Raw genomic sequence first — 20,034 nt, 5'->3', positions numbered from 1 at the left:
CTTTCCTCATATCATACACCCAAATAAACCCCACATGGATCAACACATTAGAAAATGATAAGGTATGAAAACAAGAACATGACTGACAAGTGTTACACTCACGGGTTGAAATTGACATAATAAAGCCTGGCAAGAATACTAAAAACCATAAAAGAAAAGCACTAATAAATCTGAATGCATAAAAATTAAAGGCTATATATGAAAGAGTGGGGTGGGGAGCACCATAAAGTTAAAAGACAAGTGATAAACTGGGGAAACATAGTTGTAACCTGTATGACACAAGGATTGATAGGCATTTGGTAAGGTATCTAAGAGTTTGTGTTCTATAGTAACATTCCCTGGGCCCTGCCACTCAACTAATGATGTGACGTTGGGAAAATTAGCTAACTGCTCTATACCTTACCTTTCGTATTTGCAAAAGTGGGAATAAGACTCCCTTGATTCATGGTGCTATTATTGGGCATTTAACATAGGTGAAAGCATTGAGAACCATGCTTGGCATTAATAATAGTAATAGTAACTGCTAAAATATATTGAGGCTTACTATGTGCCAGGCACTGTGCAAACCTTTTAAAATGTATAATTTAATCATCACAACAACCCTTCCAATGAGAAGGGTACTATTATCCTCATCTTACCGATGAGAACCCTGAGATTTATAGAGGTTTTATAACTTGACCAATAGCTAAGAAGCAGTGGAGGTAGGATTTGAGCAGAGATGGGATTCCAGACCCATCCTCTTGACATTTACACCATACTGTGGCAATTCTCAAGACATTTTAGTTTTCTTTTCCTTGAGTCTTGAGACTCTTTAATCTTGACAGTTAATTAGACTTTCATGTCCCTCTCAGTAGATGTATGAATTGAGCTCTTCAAATGTATTAGGTTGCCATCTCAGAGAAAAAAAGCCTTATAGAAATTCATTACATAAAGAATTAAACTTACTTTGGCATACTCTATAACACCAACTATAATGTCTATGGTAGTTTTTCCATACATGCTTGTTAGGGTACTTTCTTTCAGTTTTATCTTGAGAAAATAAAAAATCAGGACTGATTTTACCTTAGCACTTAATGGACATTAAATTAAAGTAGTAGCAAAGACAGGTGTTTGAGATATTAAACAGAAATAATACTGGAAGTTGCATTCTCATTCAAAAATAATTTCAGATTTCTTATTAGTAAGTTAAATTGATTTTTTTTAATTTAGGGAGCTTTTTAAACTTTTTTTGATTTGTGAGCATAATTTATTCAAATTTTAGTTCACATGATAACAGAATAAAATTTCTTTTGATAGTCTCAAAATTGAATTGAAAACTTTTATGAACTTCGTATATTTAAAGACAGAGGCTACCATCTCTCTATTTCTTTTGATGGATTACAGCCAAGGTTTAATTTAGTTATTCAGAACAAATCTGAAAATACTTTTTGTATGGTATTAAACATTTTTCTTCATAGTAATATAGTGCTAAATCATTTAAAACCTAATTTGAAAAGAAAATAGTGAATCAGACTCATGATTTATGCTTCTTTAATCATGAAGAAGAATTGACTTGTAGGGACATGAAAGGTTTTAGCTCTGTGCTTTAAATATGATTTGTTAAAATCACTGGATTTCAAGGGAACACTTCTTGATTAAAATACCTTATTTATCCCTCTAGCTTTTTATTGATCAATGATAAAGACAGAGGGACACTAGGGGCACCTGGGTGGCTCAGTCGGTTAAGCATCTCACTTTGGCTCAGGTCATGATCTCACAGCTCCTGAGTTCGAGCCCTGTGTCGGGCTCTGTGCTGACAGCTCAGAGCCTGGAGCCTGCTTCGGATTCTGTGTCTCCCTGTCTCTCTGCTCCTTGCCTGCTCATGCTCTGTCTCTCTCACTCTCAAAGAGTAAATAAACATTTTAAAAAACTTAAAGAAAGAGGGACACTAAATACCCTTAGGAGAAACCTTGCTTAATACATAGTAATGTATAATAAATATTATATTTAGCACTTAGCTTGTTGGCCACCTATCCTATTTCCTATCTGAACCAAAGCATCAAATTAGGAAGGTTAGAAAAAAGCCCTCTGAGGAACCAAAATAAGTATAACCACCTCCATTAAAAAAAAAAAAAAATGTATGAAGAGTCCCAACCTCACCACCACTACCACCGCCCTCACCAGTTCTCACGTATTTCCCTTGTATTCTTATTTTGCCTAGACTCCAACATGTTTGGATGCTAGGTTTCTAAGCCTCCAGAAGTTGAGGAGGAGGAGGAGTTGCTACAGGCAATCAGTCAGACAGCCAGAGGTGATCACTGGCATCTTGATAACAAGAGAGGCTGCAGGAGAACTTTAAAAGCAGACATAAGAATGCAAAAATTATAGCCATCTGGGGTCATTTGATGTAGGATCAGTCATATCCAGTTTCCTCAGACCCCTAGAGAACGATTGTATTACAGAATTAATACAATAAAGGACATCATGAAAATATTAAATTACAGTCAGTAAATGTCAGCATTTATCAGTCTCCAGTATCCAGTCTGATGGTGGTGCCTCATTCTTATAAGAGGTAGGGGTTCAGGCTTGGTAATTGAAGATTCAAGTGCCTCCATTTGCTGTCTTGCTTCATTAGATCAGTGTTAGGATCTTCTGATCCTCCTTTTATCTCCCATTTTCACCTGGAAGTCTGTGGATCCAGTTTCTGCCCAGGCCTTCACGATCTACGTTCTCTTGGCCAAGCTGTCATCTGAACTTATGATCTCTCTACAACTACTGATGCAGGGTCTCCATTCCCAAGGAAACAAATTCTCATGGATGCCTGAGTCTTGAGCTTCACTCTTGGGTCTTCCGATGAGCCATATATGTTCCCTTTAGCAGACAAGGTGTTCTTTAGTCAATGATTAGAGGAAGTATTGTAGGGTATCCATGATTAGTCAAGTTTTAGAAACTCTACTTTACCCTACTCATAGCTTTCTTCCTTCTTCATTCCCAGTGGAATGTCTTAACTAGAGCTAACTGCCCAACCTAATTTGAACCCTTGCGATCAAAAAGATCCTATAGTACCAGAATTTTGTTACTATAGCAGAGATGAAAAGAATATATATTGCTGGTGTCAGGAAGCCCTCGTCAACATTGCTTTTTCCAGTAATGTTTAGCCCCCTTTCTTTTATAGGGCTTTCCAATAATGAGCATACACTACATATTAGAAATAGTTTTACCCCAAAGAGATTTTTTTTTAAGTTCCTTGCTCAAGATGGTAATTCATCAGATTATACCAAAAATGCAATCAGTGCTTCTACTGCATCACCTGTAACATTTTCTCTATTAAGACTTGTTAATGGGCCAGTCCCCCTCTGTTAGTATCAGGTTCATTACTTCCGATGTTGGTAGTCATGGTCTACCTGGAGTCCCCAGGGTTAATTAAGAGGTGAAGATATTTTGAAGGTATATCAAGTTTTGTATTCCACTGAACCTAGTGTGACAGAACAGCTTTGCAGCACTACATAGGTTATCCAGCAGCTCAGGCTGCAAAGGGCTTTATTTATTTAGCCTCCTTCACTGATATGTGAGGCTTTCCCTTATTCTACCTACCCCTGTAACCATTAAGACTAACCACATGTATATATATACATTCATACATATAAAATTATGTGTATATATATATATATATACACACATCCAATTTTATGTGTTTACATATATACACAGATATACAGAATATAGTGTTTTTCAGATGCTTAACCATCCCATTATATTACCTGAAAGAGAGATTACTTCTTGGAACAGAATTCTGAGCAGGCTTTTAACATTGCATGTTTGATCCTTGAACTGACTTGGTGATATGCCCACTGTTGGAGCCCAAGTTTATGTTATAGGATGGTTTAGACTGTTATCTTCAATTCTTCCATTGACAGTCTTAGGATCACTTTTCATAAGTTTTTCTTTCCCTTGGGACCATTTATTACCTCCATAAACTAGCCTGAGATTCTCCCTAGCAGGCTATAAACTCTTTGCAGGCAGGGATTAAATCCTTTTATCTTTCTACGCCAAACACAATACCTGGATTCTTACCTTGCATGTTGTAGGAGCTTTACAAATGGCTTATTGGTAAATTAATTAATTATAAATGAGACTTCTGGGTAGCCTGTGTCTCATTGAGCTTTTAATTGTTTCTTCAGCATTAACTAGAAAATGCAATTTCCCAAGAGGTATGTTTTATCTTAGTGTTGTTTCAGACAGGGACTGGGACTTTGTCATGATGATATAAATTTTTGATTAAATGAAAACAGCAGTTTATTTCTCTTTTTACTAATATCTCCACATAAAATACCATTTGTTAAATGGAGGTACAATTGGAAAGGAAAGGTTTTCTCAAGTTATTAACCAAGGCATGGAATAGTTTTAAAATGATTTCTACTTCATATGTAGGCCTTGCTCAGTTAATGTATCCACTTATTAGGCATTAGGAAAATGTGACTGAGGAACGAGGTTATGAAATAGATGTGCAAATATGGAAATAGAAGGAGACTGTATAGTTTGAATAAGTTAATGCCGCTCTACCAAGCCTAATGTTCTCTTTTTGCCCTTTCTTCATTTAGTAACTAGGCCATTTCCCCCCAATATATTAACTGTGGCCTAGGAGGCAGTGAAGACATTTGAGCTGCTATATTAAATCATTTTATGATTTTGGAAGTAGGAGTTTGCAAATCATTGCTTAAAGGAACCAAATAATAACTTAGGAAGAATAAATGCAACTTACTAAAGGACCCAATATAAAGCAAGTAGTAGTTTATGCACTGGGATGCCTTAATGCAATGTTTGTAAGTGTACCCCTGTATCTTACTAACTCTTAGATTCTAGTCTGAGTCAGACAGGGCCATTGCTGACCCACTTGCCTTGGGGAAAATGAGAAACATGTGCCCTTCCTTGAGGAAAATCTTTGAGTATGTTATGGACAACTTGAACAATCCTCTGAGTTCAGGCTTGAAGAAAGTGGGGCTGTGGATGGGTACCTTCTCCAGCCTTGTTTGGTGATTCTGGACTCCACCGACTTCACCCTCCTATAGGGAAGGGAAGACCGAGGGGAAATGAGGGATGGGGTTGAGGAGCACTGGCTCTGGGGTTTAATCAGGACTACCCAGCTTCAGATCACCCAAATGGTGGTTCCATAAAGCAATCTTATTTTTAAATCAGTGATCAGAACATCTACCTTCTATTACGAATCCTACAACACTGCTGCTGAGAGGTCATGCCCCTTTGGCCCACCCTGGTTCAGTGGGAATGGGATGCGGGGCCCCATAGCCCTGGCAAGAGTGAGCCTGTGTATATACCACACGTACACCCCAAACGTCAGGGCTCACGCACACTGGCAGTGTACACATCCGCCCACCGCATCCCACCCCCATTCCCATCCGTCTACCCAGAAAAGGAGCCAGTCAGAATTGGGCCACCTAGAGCCAGGTACAGGTACTGGGGTAGGCCAGTGAGTGAGCGAGCCCCCGGCTCCTCCAAGTCTATATGCATGCTGTGGGTGCCAGGGTGGAGTTACATGATGGAGAACTTTCCCCATGGCTTTAGGTTTCAACTGGGAGACTCCGTGTCTCTTCTGCTGTCACACATGTCTCAGAAAAGTTCACATGTCTGCTTTGTGAATACTGTGGTAGCATTCTGCTAGTACTCAAAGTAATACAATGTTTCTATATTAAAGTGAGTAATATTTAAAACAGAATCTTGAACATTTTTCACTTAGTTTTCACATTTTACTTAAACTAATGCTAATATTTTTTTATACTTCTGTTTTTTTTAAAGTAGAATGTACTTGAATAAATTCAGACTATATATTGTAAAATGTAAAAGCACATACTAGTTATCCATCCTCTAATTGTGTGGTTAGAACTATATAGCCCCCCTGAATTTCTGAACAAAAAGCAATATATGCTCCTTTTAAGACTCTGAATCTGTTCAGGACTTGCTAACATGAACTAGGAGGTAGGAGAGAGACTTTCTTATACCAACAGTGCTCTAGAGACTCAGTCGGGACTTTAAAGCCCCTAAAGACCTCAATCTCCCACCAAAATACAAATCCTGATATAAGGTTATTCTTATACTTAGTGTTAGACTGGATTGGAAAGACTTGTCTAATGAGCTTTCATTTTAAGAAATGTCTTTAAGTGACATAAATTCACATTGAGAATGTAATTTCACCATGAGGTTATTTATATAATCTTTTACTTTTAAGTTTTGCATTATGAGAAATTTCAAACATACACAGAAGTGCAAAATAGTGAACTCTTATGTAACATTACCCAGCTTCAGCAGTTAATAGTTTGTCAGCCATGATTCCTCCAGAGGCCCCACTTTTTTCCTTTGCTCTTAGTAAGTATCGAAAGTATCTTAAGTTTCAGACATCATGTCCACTTACCTATACATAGTTCAGCATTTATCTCTATTTATAGGGCCTTGTTTTTAAACATAACCATCATGCTATTATAATACCTATAAAATTTGTAATAATTCCTTATATCCTCTAATACTCTTCCACATTCAGATTTCCCTGATTGTCTCAAAAACATCTTTTCGTAGATTGTTCAAACTAGAATCCATATAAGGTTTATACATTGTATTTGGCTGTTTATGTCTTCGGATCTCTTTTTTTCGTATGGTAATAAATTTTTTTATGTTTTCCTTACATTTTCTTACAATTTATCAAGGAAGCTTAAAGGAAAAGTTGCTCCCAAAACTAATGTGCTAGGCTTTATCTTTGCACGTGACAGCAGGGAAGGGGCAGAGGGAGAGGAGAGAGAGAATCCCAAGCAGGCTCCTCGCTGTCAGTTCAGGAGCCAGAAGCCAGGCTCAATCATCCCATGAACCGTGAGATCATGACCTGAGTCGAAATCAAGAGTTGGTCACCTAATAGACTGAGCCACCCAGGCACCCCAGGCTTTATCTTTAAATCATTAATTTGTACATTCTTTATGTTTTCAGATCTATACATACTTAATGCTGACATGTGAAAGTCTAGGAAAATGAAAAAAAAAAATTTTTTCCTTTTGTAATTCAAAAACAGACATGAATTGATTTTATCACTCAACAGCAGAAACCAAATGCAAAAATGTGGCCCCACCCTATTTGAGTTCAAGTAGATCTATATTAAGTTACATTTTTAAACTACATTATAGTTTGACCTAACCAAAATATCACTTAAATTATGAATAAAAAATGTCTAAGTAATGGCCTCTTGGCTTCTGGGATCTTATCTTTTTTGTCTTTCAGATTTGGCGTTTATATTTCAGTATGGAAAATTCAGTGTGCCAGGGTGGCTCAGTTAGTTAAGCGCTCTGACTGTTGATTTCAGCTCAGGTCATGATCTCATGGTTCGTGGGGTCTAGCCCGGCATCTGGCTCTGTGTTCATAGTGCATGGAGCCTGCTTGGGATTTTTTCTCTCTACCTCTCTCTGCCCCTCCCCTGCTTCTGCTGCTTGCTCTCTCTCTCTCTCTCTCTTTCTCTCAGAATAAATAAACTTAAAAAAAAAATTCAAACTGAGACAATGTTTTCTTATCAAATGTGTGAATGTTTGTATCTCCTTTACTGTTACCAATTAACTACCTAAATGGCTTGTTGATTTGACAATATTCCCGTTGAGTTCACTCTGATATTTCAAAAGCATTGTTTTTTGTCAAAATGGTTGAATCCTATATTTGCTTCTTTTTGAAAATACTTATTTTGTTATTCTACCAGGTTTGAGCATTGTTTTCTTTCAACATGGATAGGAGGACAGATAATAACTTCTTCTGTCACTGTAATTTTAACACTACCATACTTGATATAAATTGTGCAGTCCTGCTAAAATGCCTCAAAATTTTACCATTTCTTTTTATAAACGCTCAATCTTGTGATATCTTTCCTTTCTTAGGATATGAACGAGTCTGCCAAACAAGAAGATATTTTGGAATCCACAACAGATGCTGCGGAATGGAGTCTCGAAGTGGAACGTGTACTACCACAACTGAAAGTCACGATTAGGACTGACAATAAGGTAGAGAAGATAGAATGCAGTTTTTCAAATGGATCTTCACAAGGCAATTTCAGGGTCAAAGGCACTACTAATTATACGAACGATTTAAGCGGGTAGGATTCGGTTTCCAGTGTTTTGTCTTAACAGAGATTTAGTAAATTGTTGAATGAATAAATAACATACTATTAAAGAAGGAAAGAGAGGAATAGATCTTTAAAGTGATTTGGAACACGTCATGTTTCCCTGGGATTGAGGGGTATTTTCTTAATATACTTTGATGTATTTTCTTAGAAATCTTATTTTGTTTAGGTAAATAGTAAATGAAATTGGAATTTCATGACTGTATAGCAACTGATTATAGTTAGAAAATGGTTTTGGAGCTCTGCTGGATGGCAGAACAGAAGACATCCTGGAAGTTGCCTTACATAATCTATTCAGTACATATGATTAAAAGATAGTAAGAAAATAATCAAAGCATTTGCATTAAGTTTTGGAGATTGGGCCAGATGAATGAACTGGCCCATAATCAAGTTTCTGCTTCCTTTTACAAGAACGTCAGAAAAAACTATCAGGTGACTAGACAATCCTATTCTCATTAATACTATAATAATGTCTACAAAAGAGACTGGAGAGAGAGACATCTAGGTAAAGAAACTAATGAGTTTCCATCCCTGGAGGCAGGAGAAGAGCACCAGCATTACAGAACAAGGTTCTAGGGAAGCTTGTTACTCTGAAAATATGGTCCTGAATCTACCCCCAAAGACTGCTGTTTTCAGAGTGCCTTAGAAATGAATTTATTCTTAGAATGTCTGGATTTGGGCTTGTAAACCTGTGCCCTGGAGAAGGTAGAAGTAGCCTAGACTCCTAGGGCAGTCCTACAATAGGATAAAGGCAGCAAAGGTCTTACTAGACTGAACAGCTGTGGAACAAACTTAAAGGTAAGTGGGCAAATCCTGCAGCCTGTTTACCATGTATTTTCCCAGACACTATTATGTAGCCATTATTTGACTACATTAGGGGTAAATTCTTGTTTGCATATCTCATATGTAAATATGTGTTAATACATATTGTGTTATTACAATTGTGTTATATTGTGTTAATACATATGTGTTAATACATATTTACATATGAGATATGCAAAGAAAGAATCAGATTTCTTCACTGATTCAACCTCTGCTAAAAGTTGTAATTTGCAAAAATGTAATTTTTTTTGGTAAAAATGTAACTTCTAATTCTTTAGTTTTTGGTAAAAATGTAATTTCTAATTCTTTATTTTTATAAGAGCAGAACTCATAAAATTAAAAATTATTATTATTGTGATTCTAGTTAGAATGACATGTTAAAATAACTGTGTAGTTAGGAACTCTCAGGTACATCTTAATTCCATACGGAAGCCTTTAATTTATTTAACTTTCAAGCTAACTAACTCTTGACATCCAGCATCTCATTTAGAACCTAATAGGATTGATCACACAAGAGTGTTTTTTAAAGCATGGTCATTGATTTCTACATAACAGGAGTAACTGAATAAAGGAAGAATATAAATGTAACAGCTAACACATACAGTTTTGCAAAACTAAGTACAGGTTAAGTTCTACTACAAACTAATATTGTAGTAATCAGAATCCTGTGTTCTTAGAGAATCAGTGATCTCCTGATTGGAGAAGAATTAACTAGGTGAAAGTTGGACTGTTAGTCTTGTGCCATACATTACCAGCCTTGATCTTATGAGGATATACTGTGCCAAATTAATAAAAAGTCAGATTTTACAGGCAACATTCCAAAATGTCACATAAAGTTTTGAGGGCTTTTTTCTTTATATGAATATCATTTTGAATTTAGATTTTTAAAAAATTATTTATTTCCATTTTTTTCTGTTTGATAGCATTGGTAATTTTTTTTATTTTTACATTATTTATTTATTTTAAAAGAGAGAGAGAGAGAGGAGAACATGTGCACATGTGTGAGCTGGAAAAGGGTGACGGCAGGGGGAGAGAATCCCAAGAAGGCTCTGTGCTGTCTGATGCAGGGCTCGATGGGCTCAATCTCAATATTGTGGTAAAATATGCTGATCTAAAGTTACATCTGATTTTTTTTTTTTTTCAGAATTCTTTTCTAGATCATTTGGTCTTTGTGCCTAGTATTTCACAAACCCTTCTAAGTATTTCAGCGGTATCAAATAGGAAATGCAGGTTTGGGGTCAATTTATTCAGCTTACTTAAGAAAAATGAAATTGTATGTTGATTTGAGAAAATAAAGGGTTAGTAAATAAAGAGATATTTTTCATGTCACAGAAATAAAAATAATCTGGTCACATACGAGGTTTCTCATGGGCTCACCATCCTCCTTCATCAGAAGAGTTTGACTCCAGCTTCATGGTACATCCCATTCTTCCTCCACTCCTGACTCGACCAAAACCAAACCCTCTCCTTTACTTTTGGCGAAAATAATTACCTTTCACTCGACACAGGCTATTTAGGACATTTGGAGACTTCAACTTTGTGTTTGAGGGAAATGAGCTGTTTTCAGATCAGTGTGTTTTACCAATCATTATTAGATTAATTTTTAAGTAGCATAGAGATGTGGGAGATAACTATACAGGGCCTCCATTATTTAAATCCATTATAAAGTTCTTTAAAATGACCTTGTGTTAGCAGTAAATAAGTCCCATATTTCTTTAGCACTGGATCAAATGTTTGTTTTGCTTTTTTTCCTCACAAGTTCAGTGCTTGTGTGCTTCTTGGCAGGTAACTAACAAAAAAAATTAATAAATAAATAATAAGTAAATCTCCTTTTCTTTTTGTTGTTTTGATGAGATGCTCTCGTATACTGATATTTTATTTTATATTCTCTGTAATGTTGTAATTAGGTTTTATTGTAAGATGAGGTTATTCTTTTTTCTGGCAGCACTCGTTACTGTTGCCAGTTTTCGAAGAATGCAAACGAATTTTAATATTGGCTTAAATTACAATTGGGGAAATTAAAATGTTGCCAAAAATGCAAATGATCTGTTCCACAACTGAAGGTGAAGGACTTTTGTCATATGTTAGCTTCAATGAACTATATTAGTAGTTCCCTTTTTAGAGTTGGTTTAGAGAATGCTCCTGGTGATTCCTTCTAGAGTGTTATATACCCAGAGACCAACTCATATTGCCCCAACTTGGAATAATGTGTCTAAAGACACAGAAGTTCTGCCAAGAAAGTCAATAAAGCCAGCCAAGTCCTGGGTCATTCCATTCTAGTTAATGCCTCAGTTATGACCAAGTGAGTAAGGCTCTGGAGTCCATTCCTTAGAAGGGCAGTCTGAGGACAGCTAAACTAGAGTAGACATGAGTGCCACCTAATCAAATTGTCTACGAGTATTATTAGTGTACTAAGACTGTATATCTTGTACTTTTTGTTCCTTCCCTCCTTAGTTCATTTTTCTCTTTATATCTCTTTCCCTTTCTTCTTCTGTGTTTTTATCTCTTTTTTATTATTTTATTTTTATTATTTTTTTATTAGACCCAGGAGTGGTGACAAGTGTTACGTAAGGACTCTGGTGGAATTTAAAACTAAGAGCAAACATCTGTGACTATAATCAGACTAAATTTAAATCTGTAACTGGTCAAGAATTATCTTAAACTCTGAGTCTTTTTCAAATACACTCTTGTTTTTAATTATAAAAATAATATGGAAACAATTCAAGGGGAAAGGGGCTAGGCAGTGTGCTATGAAATAGAAGCTGTCAATTCCATGTTTAGTTTCACTATCAATTCCTGATTTACTGAGCCAAAGCTTCAGAAGCTTAGTGGAACTGTGGCAGCCACAAAGACCAGGAGAAGATGGAGCCTATCTCACACATCTTCCCTTGGCACCTTCAATTCATATTTCTACCACTTATTACATGTTCAATCCAGGGCAAGCTACTCAACCTTTCTGTCCCTCCTTTTCCTAACCTGTAAAATGGGACTAATTATATTAGTTACCTCACAAAGCTGTTGTAAAGCACCAAGAACAGTGTCTGTGACATAATTAATGCCTAATAATAAATGTTAATTATTGTTAAATTATAGTATTGTTACTATAATATTGTGTTCTGTCACGGAGGTCTTGTATTCAGTTCCTGTATCAGTATTCAGGAAGAATTTAACAAAATTTCTGCACTAATGCTTCCATCATTTAAGGGAATATTTTAAAACATAAGCCTTATATCCTTACATGGGGATGTAATCAGTTTCATGTAAGTATCACTTTGGTAAATCTTTCCAGTTTTTTTCCCTAGTAAAGTTATATATAAAATGATAATAATAACTGACATTTACTAAGTGTTTACCATGTGCCAAGTGTAGTTCTTAACATTTCACATATATTAGCTCACTTAATCCTTTCCACTGCCTTATTAGATGCAGGTACCTTTTACCACAGGGGAGGAACCTGAAATACAGTGAAGTGAGGTTAACTTGCCTTTGCCTAGTAAGTCACAGATGTGATATTTGAACCTACCACCCAGGCTCTTACCTATTCACTTAGTGATAGTACAGCATACTGGTTAAAAGCACAAATTCTGAATCCAGGTTGCTTGAGTACGAATCCTGGCTCTAACACTTACAAGCCATTGGACCCCATGGGCAAGTTTCAACCACTCTGTGCCTCAGTTTCCTCATCTGTAAAATGGAGCTCATTATAAAACATACCTCAAAGACTTATTGAAACGATTAAATGAATTAACCTATCTTAAGCACTTAGAATGTTGCCAGAAGACTCACTTAATATATATTGACCACTATTTCCATGTGCTCTTATGTATATAGTTGAGATTATACGTTTTATAAAACATAATAGTATATCATGGACATAACTTTAGCTGAGTGGCATGTAGCAGAGATGGGTTGGCCAAGCCCAGCAGGTTGGGGTCAGACCAGGTCTAAGATCTGGGAGGAGGAATGGCCAGATAGAGTCATGCAAGAGCTAGTTACAATATGGGCAAGCATAAGTAAGGACTGTGAGATCTGAGAATACAGACCAATAGCAAGAAATGGAATCTGCCAGTTAGCCATTTTAAAGAAACAAGTGGTTACTGCAGGTAGAAGCACTTTGTCACATTTATTGAAGGATAATATTTTCCTTCATGACTGAAATATCTTTAAATCCATAATAGTAATTTTTAAAAAAAACTTTTAAGTGAGGGGCGCCCGGGTGGCTTAGTCAGTTAAATGTCCAACTTCGACTCAGGTCATGATCTCACAGTTCGTGAGTTTGAGCCCCACATCGGGCTCTGTGTTGACAGCTCAGAGCCTGGAGCCAGCTTCAGATTCTGTCTCCCTCTCTCTCTCTCTCTCCGCCCCTCCCCCGCTCATGCTCTGTCTCTCTTGCTCTCAAAAATAAATTAAACATTAAAAAAAAAATTAAAAACCTTTTAAGTGAGTCAGTTGACAGTTGCCGAGTGGAGTAATAACAGTAGTTGAAGATGAGAATTCTTCATGTCCCATAATTTCTGGGGATTTAGAAGATGTGGTTGCAGATTCATATAAATTTCACTTTCTGTATTTTTTTATTAATTTTGAATCATTCAGTATTTAATGCTGTTCCTTGAAGACAATCCACCTATCATTTTTAGTTTTCTTGTTACTATGGAAAAACAAGCCCATGTTTGCGTGGAAATAAACAGAGACCACGTAAATTAGGACAAAGACTGTTTATGCAGAGCTTGCTATGGCCGGGGAGTTAGCCACCATTGCCTGCATTTGGCAGAGACTTAAAGGCGGGCAGAAGAAGGTAAAAGATACATAGTGGGAGAAAGCAAAGGCTTCAGAAATGTTCAGATATGACTGGAGATTTGGAGGCAGAACTAACTAGAAGCAGGGCCTCCTGGGTGACCGGGTGGGGTAAGATATGTGATTTTGTCTGGTTGGTCCTGCATTGGAAGCCAGGGGCTTAGGGAGAAACATTCAGGAAGCTGGCAGCTGCTAAGTCTGCCATGGGCTTACTTCACAAGGAGGTTATGGTTTGACTTCCTGGACTAGTTGCTGCAGATTGTGGGTCAGAATTCTCTTTTGTGTGATGATCTGGCCTTTGTTGTTTATTTGTACTTTCAGTCTCTCAGTGTCATCCATTGAACTGAGGGAAAGTGGCTTCTTTAATGATCAGTCTTATCAGTCTTTATCTGAAGGACTTTTTTCAAGGATTTTTACCATAATAGAAACAAAGTAAACATTAATAATATTTATTCCTGTTCCCCAGAAATCAGGAAGAGCAGAAAGTGTGAAATCAGTTTTCAACTAAACCTTACATAGGCCCTTTTCTTCAATTATACAGTATTTATTCCTAAACAATTATGTATTATAATGATTTAATATGAGGTATTTAATGCAATGAACAAATGTTCTATCATGCTTTAATGCCCTGTGGATATTGTAATTAAAATTTTGATTAATGACTTAAATTGATTTTTTTCCAAATTATAATTAAATGTTTCCTGCTTTGTTGTTTTAAAAGATAGTTGGCTAAGTACCTCCTTCATTCCTCCAAAATGTCTCCTACTCATTATGTAAATCTTCAGGTTCATTACAAGAATTTAGATAAAGAGATTATATATTTTTTGAAAGGCTTTGGAAGTACTACAGCATGTGTTTCTAATTATTTCAAGCGTTTGATTCATTCACTGAACTGCTTTTTTACATCCTTACCTGCTTTTCAGTGTCTGACTTTCTCAGGGTACAGTTGTAAAAAACAAAACAAAACAAAACCTTAAACTTTAAATTTCAGCTCCAAACAATTGGATTTTCTTTTAACGTAAATAAACCATAAGGTGTTGCCTTGGGTAATTCACAGCAAGAAACCTTTCGGGAAGAGTCATTGTGCTAAGGTTGGAATGGTTGCAATAGTCTTGAGCCCTTGGGCTGTCCAGTCACTGTGAGAGCTAAAACCTAAGAGGGAGGAGAGAGGCCTTTATTAATCAGCGGCTGGAATTCCATTTAAATGAACCTGGAGGGACTACGGAATTACTGTATTAGATCCGAGTCTCTTCAAATTGGGAGCCAAGTCCTGCAGAAAATGTACAATAGTAGGCTTTCTCTTTTTTTACTGTTATAGAGGAATCTGTGTCTGGAAGCAAGAGAAGAGGGGTATTTTTCTCATTCCAGAGTAGTGGAGAAGAGTAACTTGCTTTGACCTTCTGCCATTGCTGTGTTTGGATAGAGTATAAGAAGAATGTTAATAAAATTGAGCTTTCTAATATTTCTGACCTGCAGGGATTTATGAATTGTAATAGTTTGGAAATAAAGAGCATTTCTTAAGACTTGTACTCTAGTTGCTGGATAAGGCTATATTATATTGATAGGGTTCTTGGATCCATGAGCAAACAGGTAGAATATATTCTGTGGGCTGGGATACAAGAATACATTTATGTATATATTAGTCATTAAAATGAGATTCTGCCTGTTATTTGAATAATAGAGAAATTTACAATATTTAAAGATTTTCTGGTAGACAGACCTTTTGTTGAAAAATATTCACATAATTTAAAAAAAATAAGGCACCAAATAAAAAAAAAATCAGCTCTTACATTTACCAGTAACAAATGTAAATACAGGTGGCAATAAGTTGGTCTCCATGAGGCTCCATGCAGGAGTAATAGCTCCAATTACTGTCACAAATGTTTGTAATTGTATCTATTGCTGCCAGACAATAAATGCTTTTTAATATAGTAAGGCCATAAATGTACATGCTGCTGTTGTTTAAACAAAATACAATTTTCAGCAAATTTATCCTTGAAACACCTGCTATAATCAAAAAGAGGTGAATGCTATCAAAATAAACTGCCTAAATTAACTAGACACATACATTTTTAGAGCAGCCTGCATGATTACTCAACTGCCACGTTTGTCTGAGAGAATGAGGGGAAATATTCACTGATGGACTTTTACAGGCAAGCTTTCTTTAAAGGAGACTACAAAAAAAAACAGAATATTGCTTTGGATTTTTGTGTTATTTTTAAAATATGGTGTTATTTTGTTATAGTTGTTTTCTCCATTTCTTTTTTTTTTTTCTTTTTCTTAAGCTGATAAAACTGGGTTTTTGTTTTTTGTTTTTTGTTTTTTTCCTTTTTAGCATATGGGTCACAGACAGATATCAGGGTTGTGGAAAAGAATACTGTGCTTAAAATTATATATGTAAAACTACTGCAAAGGGGTGGAGAAAAACCCACCCATCCTCAAGCAACTGGAAAAGATTTTTAGCTGCTTCTGTCATGGTCTTGTTGAACATTCAGGATACTCTGTTTAAAGATAGTTGATGATGCTTTCCTTCCTATTTATCCTGAGTGTGATAAATGCTTCAACTGGATCGGGGGAAAGGCTTCATTTATCACAAGTTGAAATAGGAGAACAAGTGTTTTTGCTTTAGAGATTACCATCAGCTCTAACTAAGGAGCATCGACAGTGGTAGCAGATTTTAAGGAAATAAGCAATAAAGACTGCATGTTATGTAAACACTGCAGAGGAAAGTTACTAATGCCTCACAGCAGATATACCTCAAATAGACATTTGTGATTGAGAGCAGTGAATTAATACATATTGATTATAATTAAAATTTCTAGACTGCCTAAATATTTCATTATTGCAAAGTATGATTTAATGTTTCCTTTAAATTACTTAACGTAGAATATAAATTGAAACAGAAACCATTTGTCAAATGGACCTCCCTATGAAATGCAATTTTTAATTGGTTTGATTCATTTTTCCAATCAATGATATTGGAGGAGTTCTCACTATCACTGTTTTATTATTAAATTTCTTAATATTTGGACACATTTTGCTCCCATAGTCTTTATCCCATTACATTTGATTCTGTTTTCCTTATGCCAAGGCAATCTTTTATGTTTCTTGGTTCTTCAGATATGCAGATGGCTCTATTTATTTTTCAGGTTTTTTGTTTTGTTTTTTGAGTATAATAAGGGATCAAAGTTTTGATTAGTAGATTCCTGAAGTTGAGAGCAACTGTCAAGGTTATCTCTTCTGCCTATCCATTGTGGTTACTCGCAATGAAATAATTACATTCTGATTTGGCCTAAGAGTGTTCCTGTATTGTCAGAAGGGCCCCATTCACTCCCACTCTGCCTTGCCAGATCTCTTCTCTGGCTTCTAACTCCTTCTAAAGTCTGGAAACCCTCACTGAGGAGATTTTTATGGCCATATAAAAGGGATGCGGGTGGAATAAGCATGAAAAGTAAGTCAGAGTCAACATATGAAAACACTTTAGTAACAGATGGTAGTCAGTAAAGATAATAATCTCTGAGCACACATTAGAAAGGCAGTTATTTAACTAACAAGGTATTTTATTTAGAGATTATAGATCTCCAGTTTCAGTTCAATTACAGGCAGGTGTGAGAATACTAGTGACTGTTATGATAGCCTTTACTTACCCTCTATTTTTCTCTACAACAGGAGGAATATCTGGAAAGCAGGAACTTTCCTGAGGAAACATGTATTTCCAGCAATAGTGGAAAAATAGTCTACTCCCTGCAACAAATATACACATACGACATACCATACATACATACTCCCCTCCTCTTAAGTCGTATGTTTAGTTCTTTGAACACTTATAAAGAAAATTCATGTTTTCATATTACAAGGGTATACCACAGAAAACTAAGCTGCTGGCAATTAAAAAAACATGTCATGTTTAAAAATTCAGGAAAGCTACATTTTGTAATTATCTCACAACTTGATGGGCATTTTTCATTAAGAGAGTAATTCAATCTCAGGGCACCTGGGTGGCTCAGGCGGTTAAGCATCCAGCGTTGGCTCAGGTCATGATCTCACAGTTGGAGAGTTCAAGCCCTGCATCGGGCTGTCAGCGCAGAGCCTGCTTTGGATCCTCTGTCCCCTTCGCTCTCTGCCCCTCCCCAGCTCGTGTTCGCTTGCTCTCTGTCTCTCTCAAAAATAAACATTTTTTAAAAATTTAAACAGAAGGTAATTCAATCTCATGAAAAAAATATTTAATGGACAATCTCACACTTTCCCTCTCTCTCACACACACACAAATATGTGCACAAATGTGAGCTGTGGTGAAGCTGAAAAATTAATAATTAGAACAAGAAATAGAGACTGCAAACTTGCTTGTGCAAAGTGACAAAAAAGAATTTAGTTAATGCTCTGTTGTTAGGGAAGGGAGTGTTCTGGGTGGAGGATGGAGATCCACTGGTCACATTCCTGCTTTGAAAGCATGATGAGTTACCAGCCCACCCCAGCAACATTTACTACAGTGAACTTAGGCATATGCAGCCACCACTGTCAAGCCTTTTTCACATCACGTGACTTCCTGCCATCACATTCTCAAAGAATTTGGTCATTGGCCATGGATGGGGTATTAAACATGCCACAGGAACATTATCACTCCGCATTGAAATCTTGAGACCAATCACTTTTGGACTGCCACTCAGACTTGGCCCTACCTCTCTCTACCTCTGCAGCTACAGTTATAACATCAGTAACCGAGTCTCTCCCTGTGGTGGAGACAGAGGTAAAATGTCCAGATCCCCTTATAAGCAGGGACTTGCTGCCCAACCACAGAGAGTGTGGTCAGCAGTCAGCCTCTAGCTGTCCACTCCTTTGATGGCAGCTGCCTAGCCCAGGTCACGCCTTTCCAGAGTATCCCACACCTGGGCTTCTGTGAATTGTTTATAATATTACACATAATACTGCTTTGAAAATTCTTGTACAATGTCATTTGGTAAACATATGTACACATTTCCAGTAGAAATTTCACTACGAGTGGAATTGCTAGGTCACAGTGTATATACATGCCAAATAGGGTTTGAAAGTGGTTATTACAAATTTGTATTCCTCCCAGCAGTGTGTGAGAGTTCCAGTTGCTCCACATCTTTATCAGAATTCACTACAGAGTTTATTTTGTTTTATTTTTGTCATAGTAGATATGTTGTGGGCTTGTTGTCATTTTAATTTGCATTTCCCTGATGACTACCAAAGTTGAGCCCTTTCCATATGTTTTTTTGGCATTTGGATATCCTCTTTTGTCTTTTGCTATTGGGTTATCTGCTTTTTGATTTATAGAAATTATTTTTATACTCTGGATATGAATCCTTTGTCAGACATAATGTATTGCAAATATGTGCTCTTTAACTTTCCTTTTCACTCTTATTGGTGTATGATGATAAACAGTGGCCTAATTTGAATATACTCAAAATGATCTTTTTTTGGAAGAAGGGAGTGTGGCTAATACTTATGTTCTATTTAAGAATCTTTGCTTACCCCAGTGCTATGAAGGTATTCTGTGTTTTCTTTTTGAAGCTTTATTGTCTTAATTTTGCATTGAGATCTGCAATTCACCTAGCATTGATTCTTATGTATGGTGTGAGGCAGAACTCAAGATGTATTTGTTTTTCATATATGTATATATATGTATATATGTACATATATATGTATATATGTATATATACATATATGTATATATATACATATATATGTGTATGTGTGTATATATATATATATATATATATTCAGCTGACCCAGTTTACTGAAAAGGTTATCTTTTCCCCAGTGCACTGCTTTGTCATAAAAAGTGAGCATGTATGTGTAGGTCTGTATTTGGACACTTTTATGTGTTGTTCTTTCATACTACTGAAAATAGTGGCTTTTAGATTTTATTTTCTGTCTGTTGCTGGTATATAAACATAGAATTCTGTGTGTGTGTGTGTGTGTGTGTGTGTGTGTGTACATCTCCAGCAAACATGCTAAAATCACTTATTCATTCTAACAATAGTCCTATAGGCTGTTTTGCATTTTCAGTGTATATAATTATATCATCTACAATTAACATCAATCTTCTTTCTTTTTTTTTTTTAACGTTTATTTTTGAGACATAGAGAGACAGAGCATGAACGGGGAAGGGTCAGAGAGAGAGAGGGAGCCACAGAATCTGAAACAGGCTCCAGGTTCTGAGCTGTCAGCACAGAGCCCGACGCGGGGCTTGAACTCACAAACCGCAAGTTCATGACCTGAGCCTAAGTTGGACGCTTAACCGACTGAGCCACCCA

The 20,034-nt window shown here is 36.4% G+C and overlaps 1 protein-coding gene across 1 annotated transcript in view; it reads left to right on the top strand.

Annotated features, from left to right (window-relative positions):
* Window positions 1-20,034, top strand: part of IFT57 (intraflagellar transport 57) — a 52,085-nt gene that overhangs the window by 19,140 nt on the left and 12,911 nt on the right. The window contains exon 6 of the mRNA XM_007098584.3: window positions 7,896-8,018. Coding sequence (XP_007098646.2) covers window positions 7,896-8,018 — 123 coding nt within the window. The remainder of the gene's footprint in view (window positions 1-7,895; window positions 8,019-20,034) is intronic.

This window comes from Panthera tigris, chromosome C2 (genome assembly GCF_018350195.1).
Source record: "Panthera tigris isolate Pti1 chromosome C2, P.tigris_Pti1_mat1.1, whole genome shotgun sequence".
NCBI lineage: Eukaryota > Metazoa > Chordata > Mammalia > Carnivora > Felidae > Panthera > Panthera tigris.
Note: the sequence above shows the minus strand (reverse complement) of the source record. Positions and strands in the feature narration are given on the sequence as shown.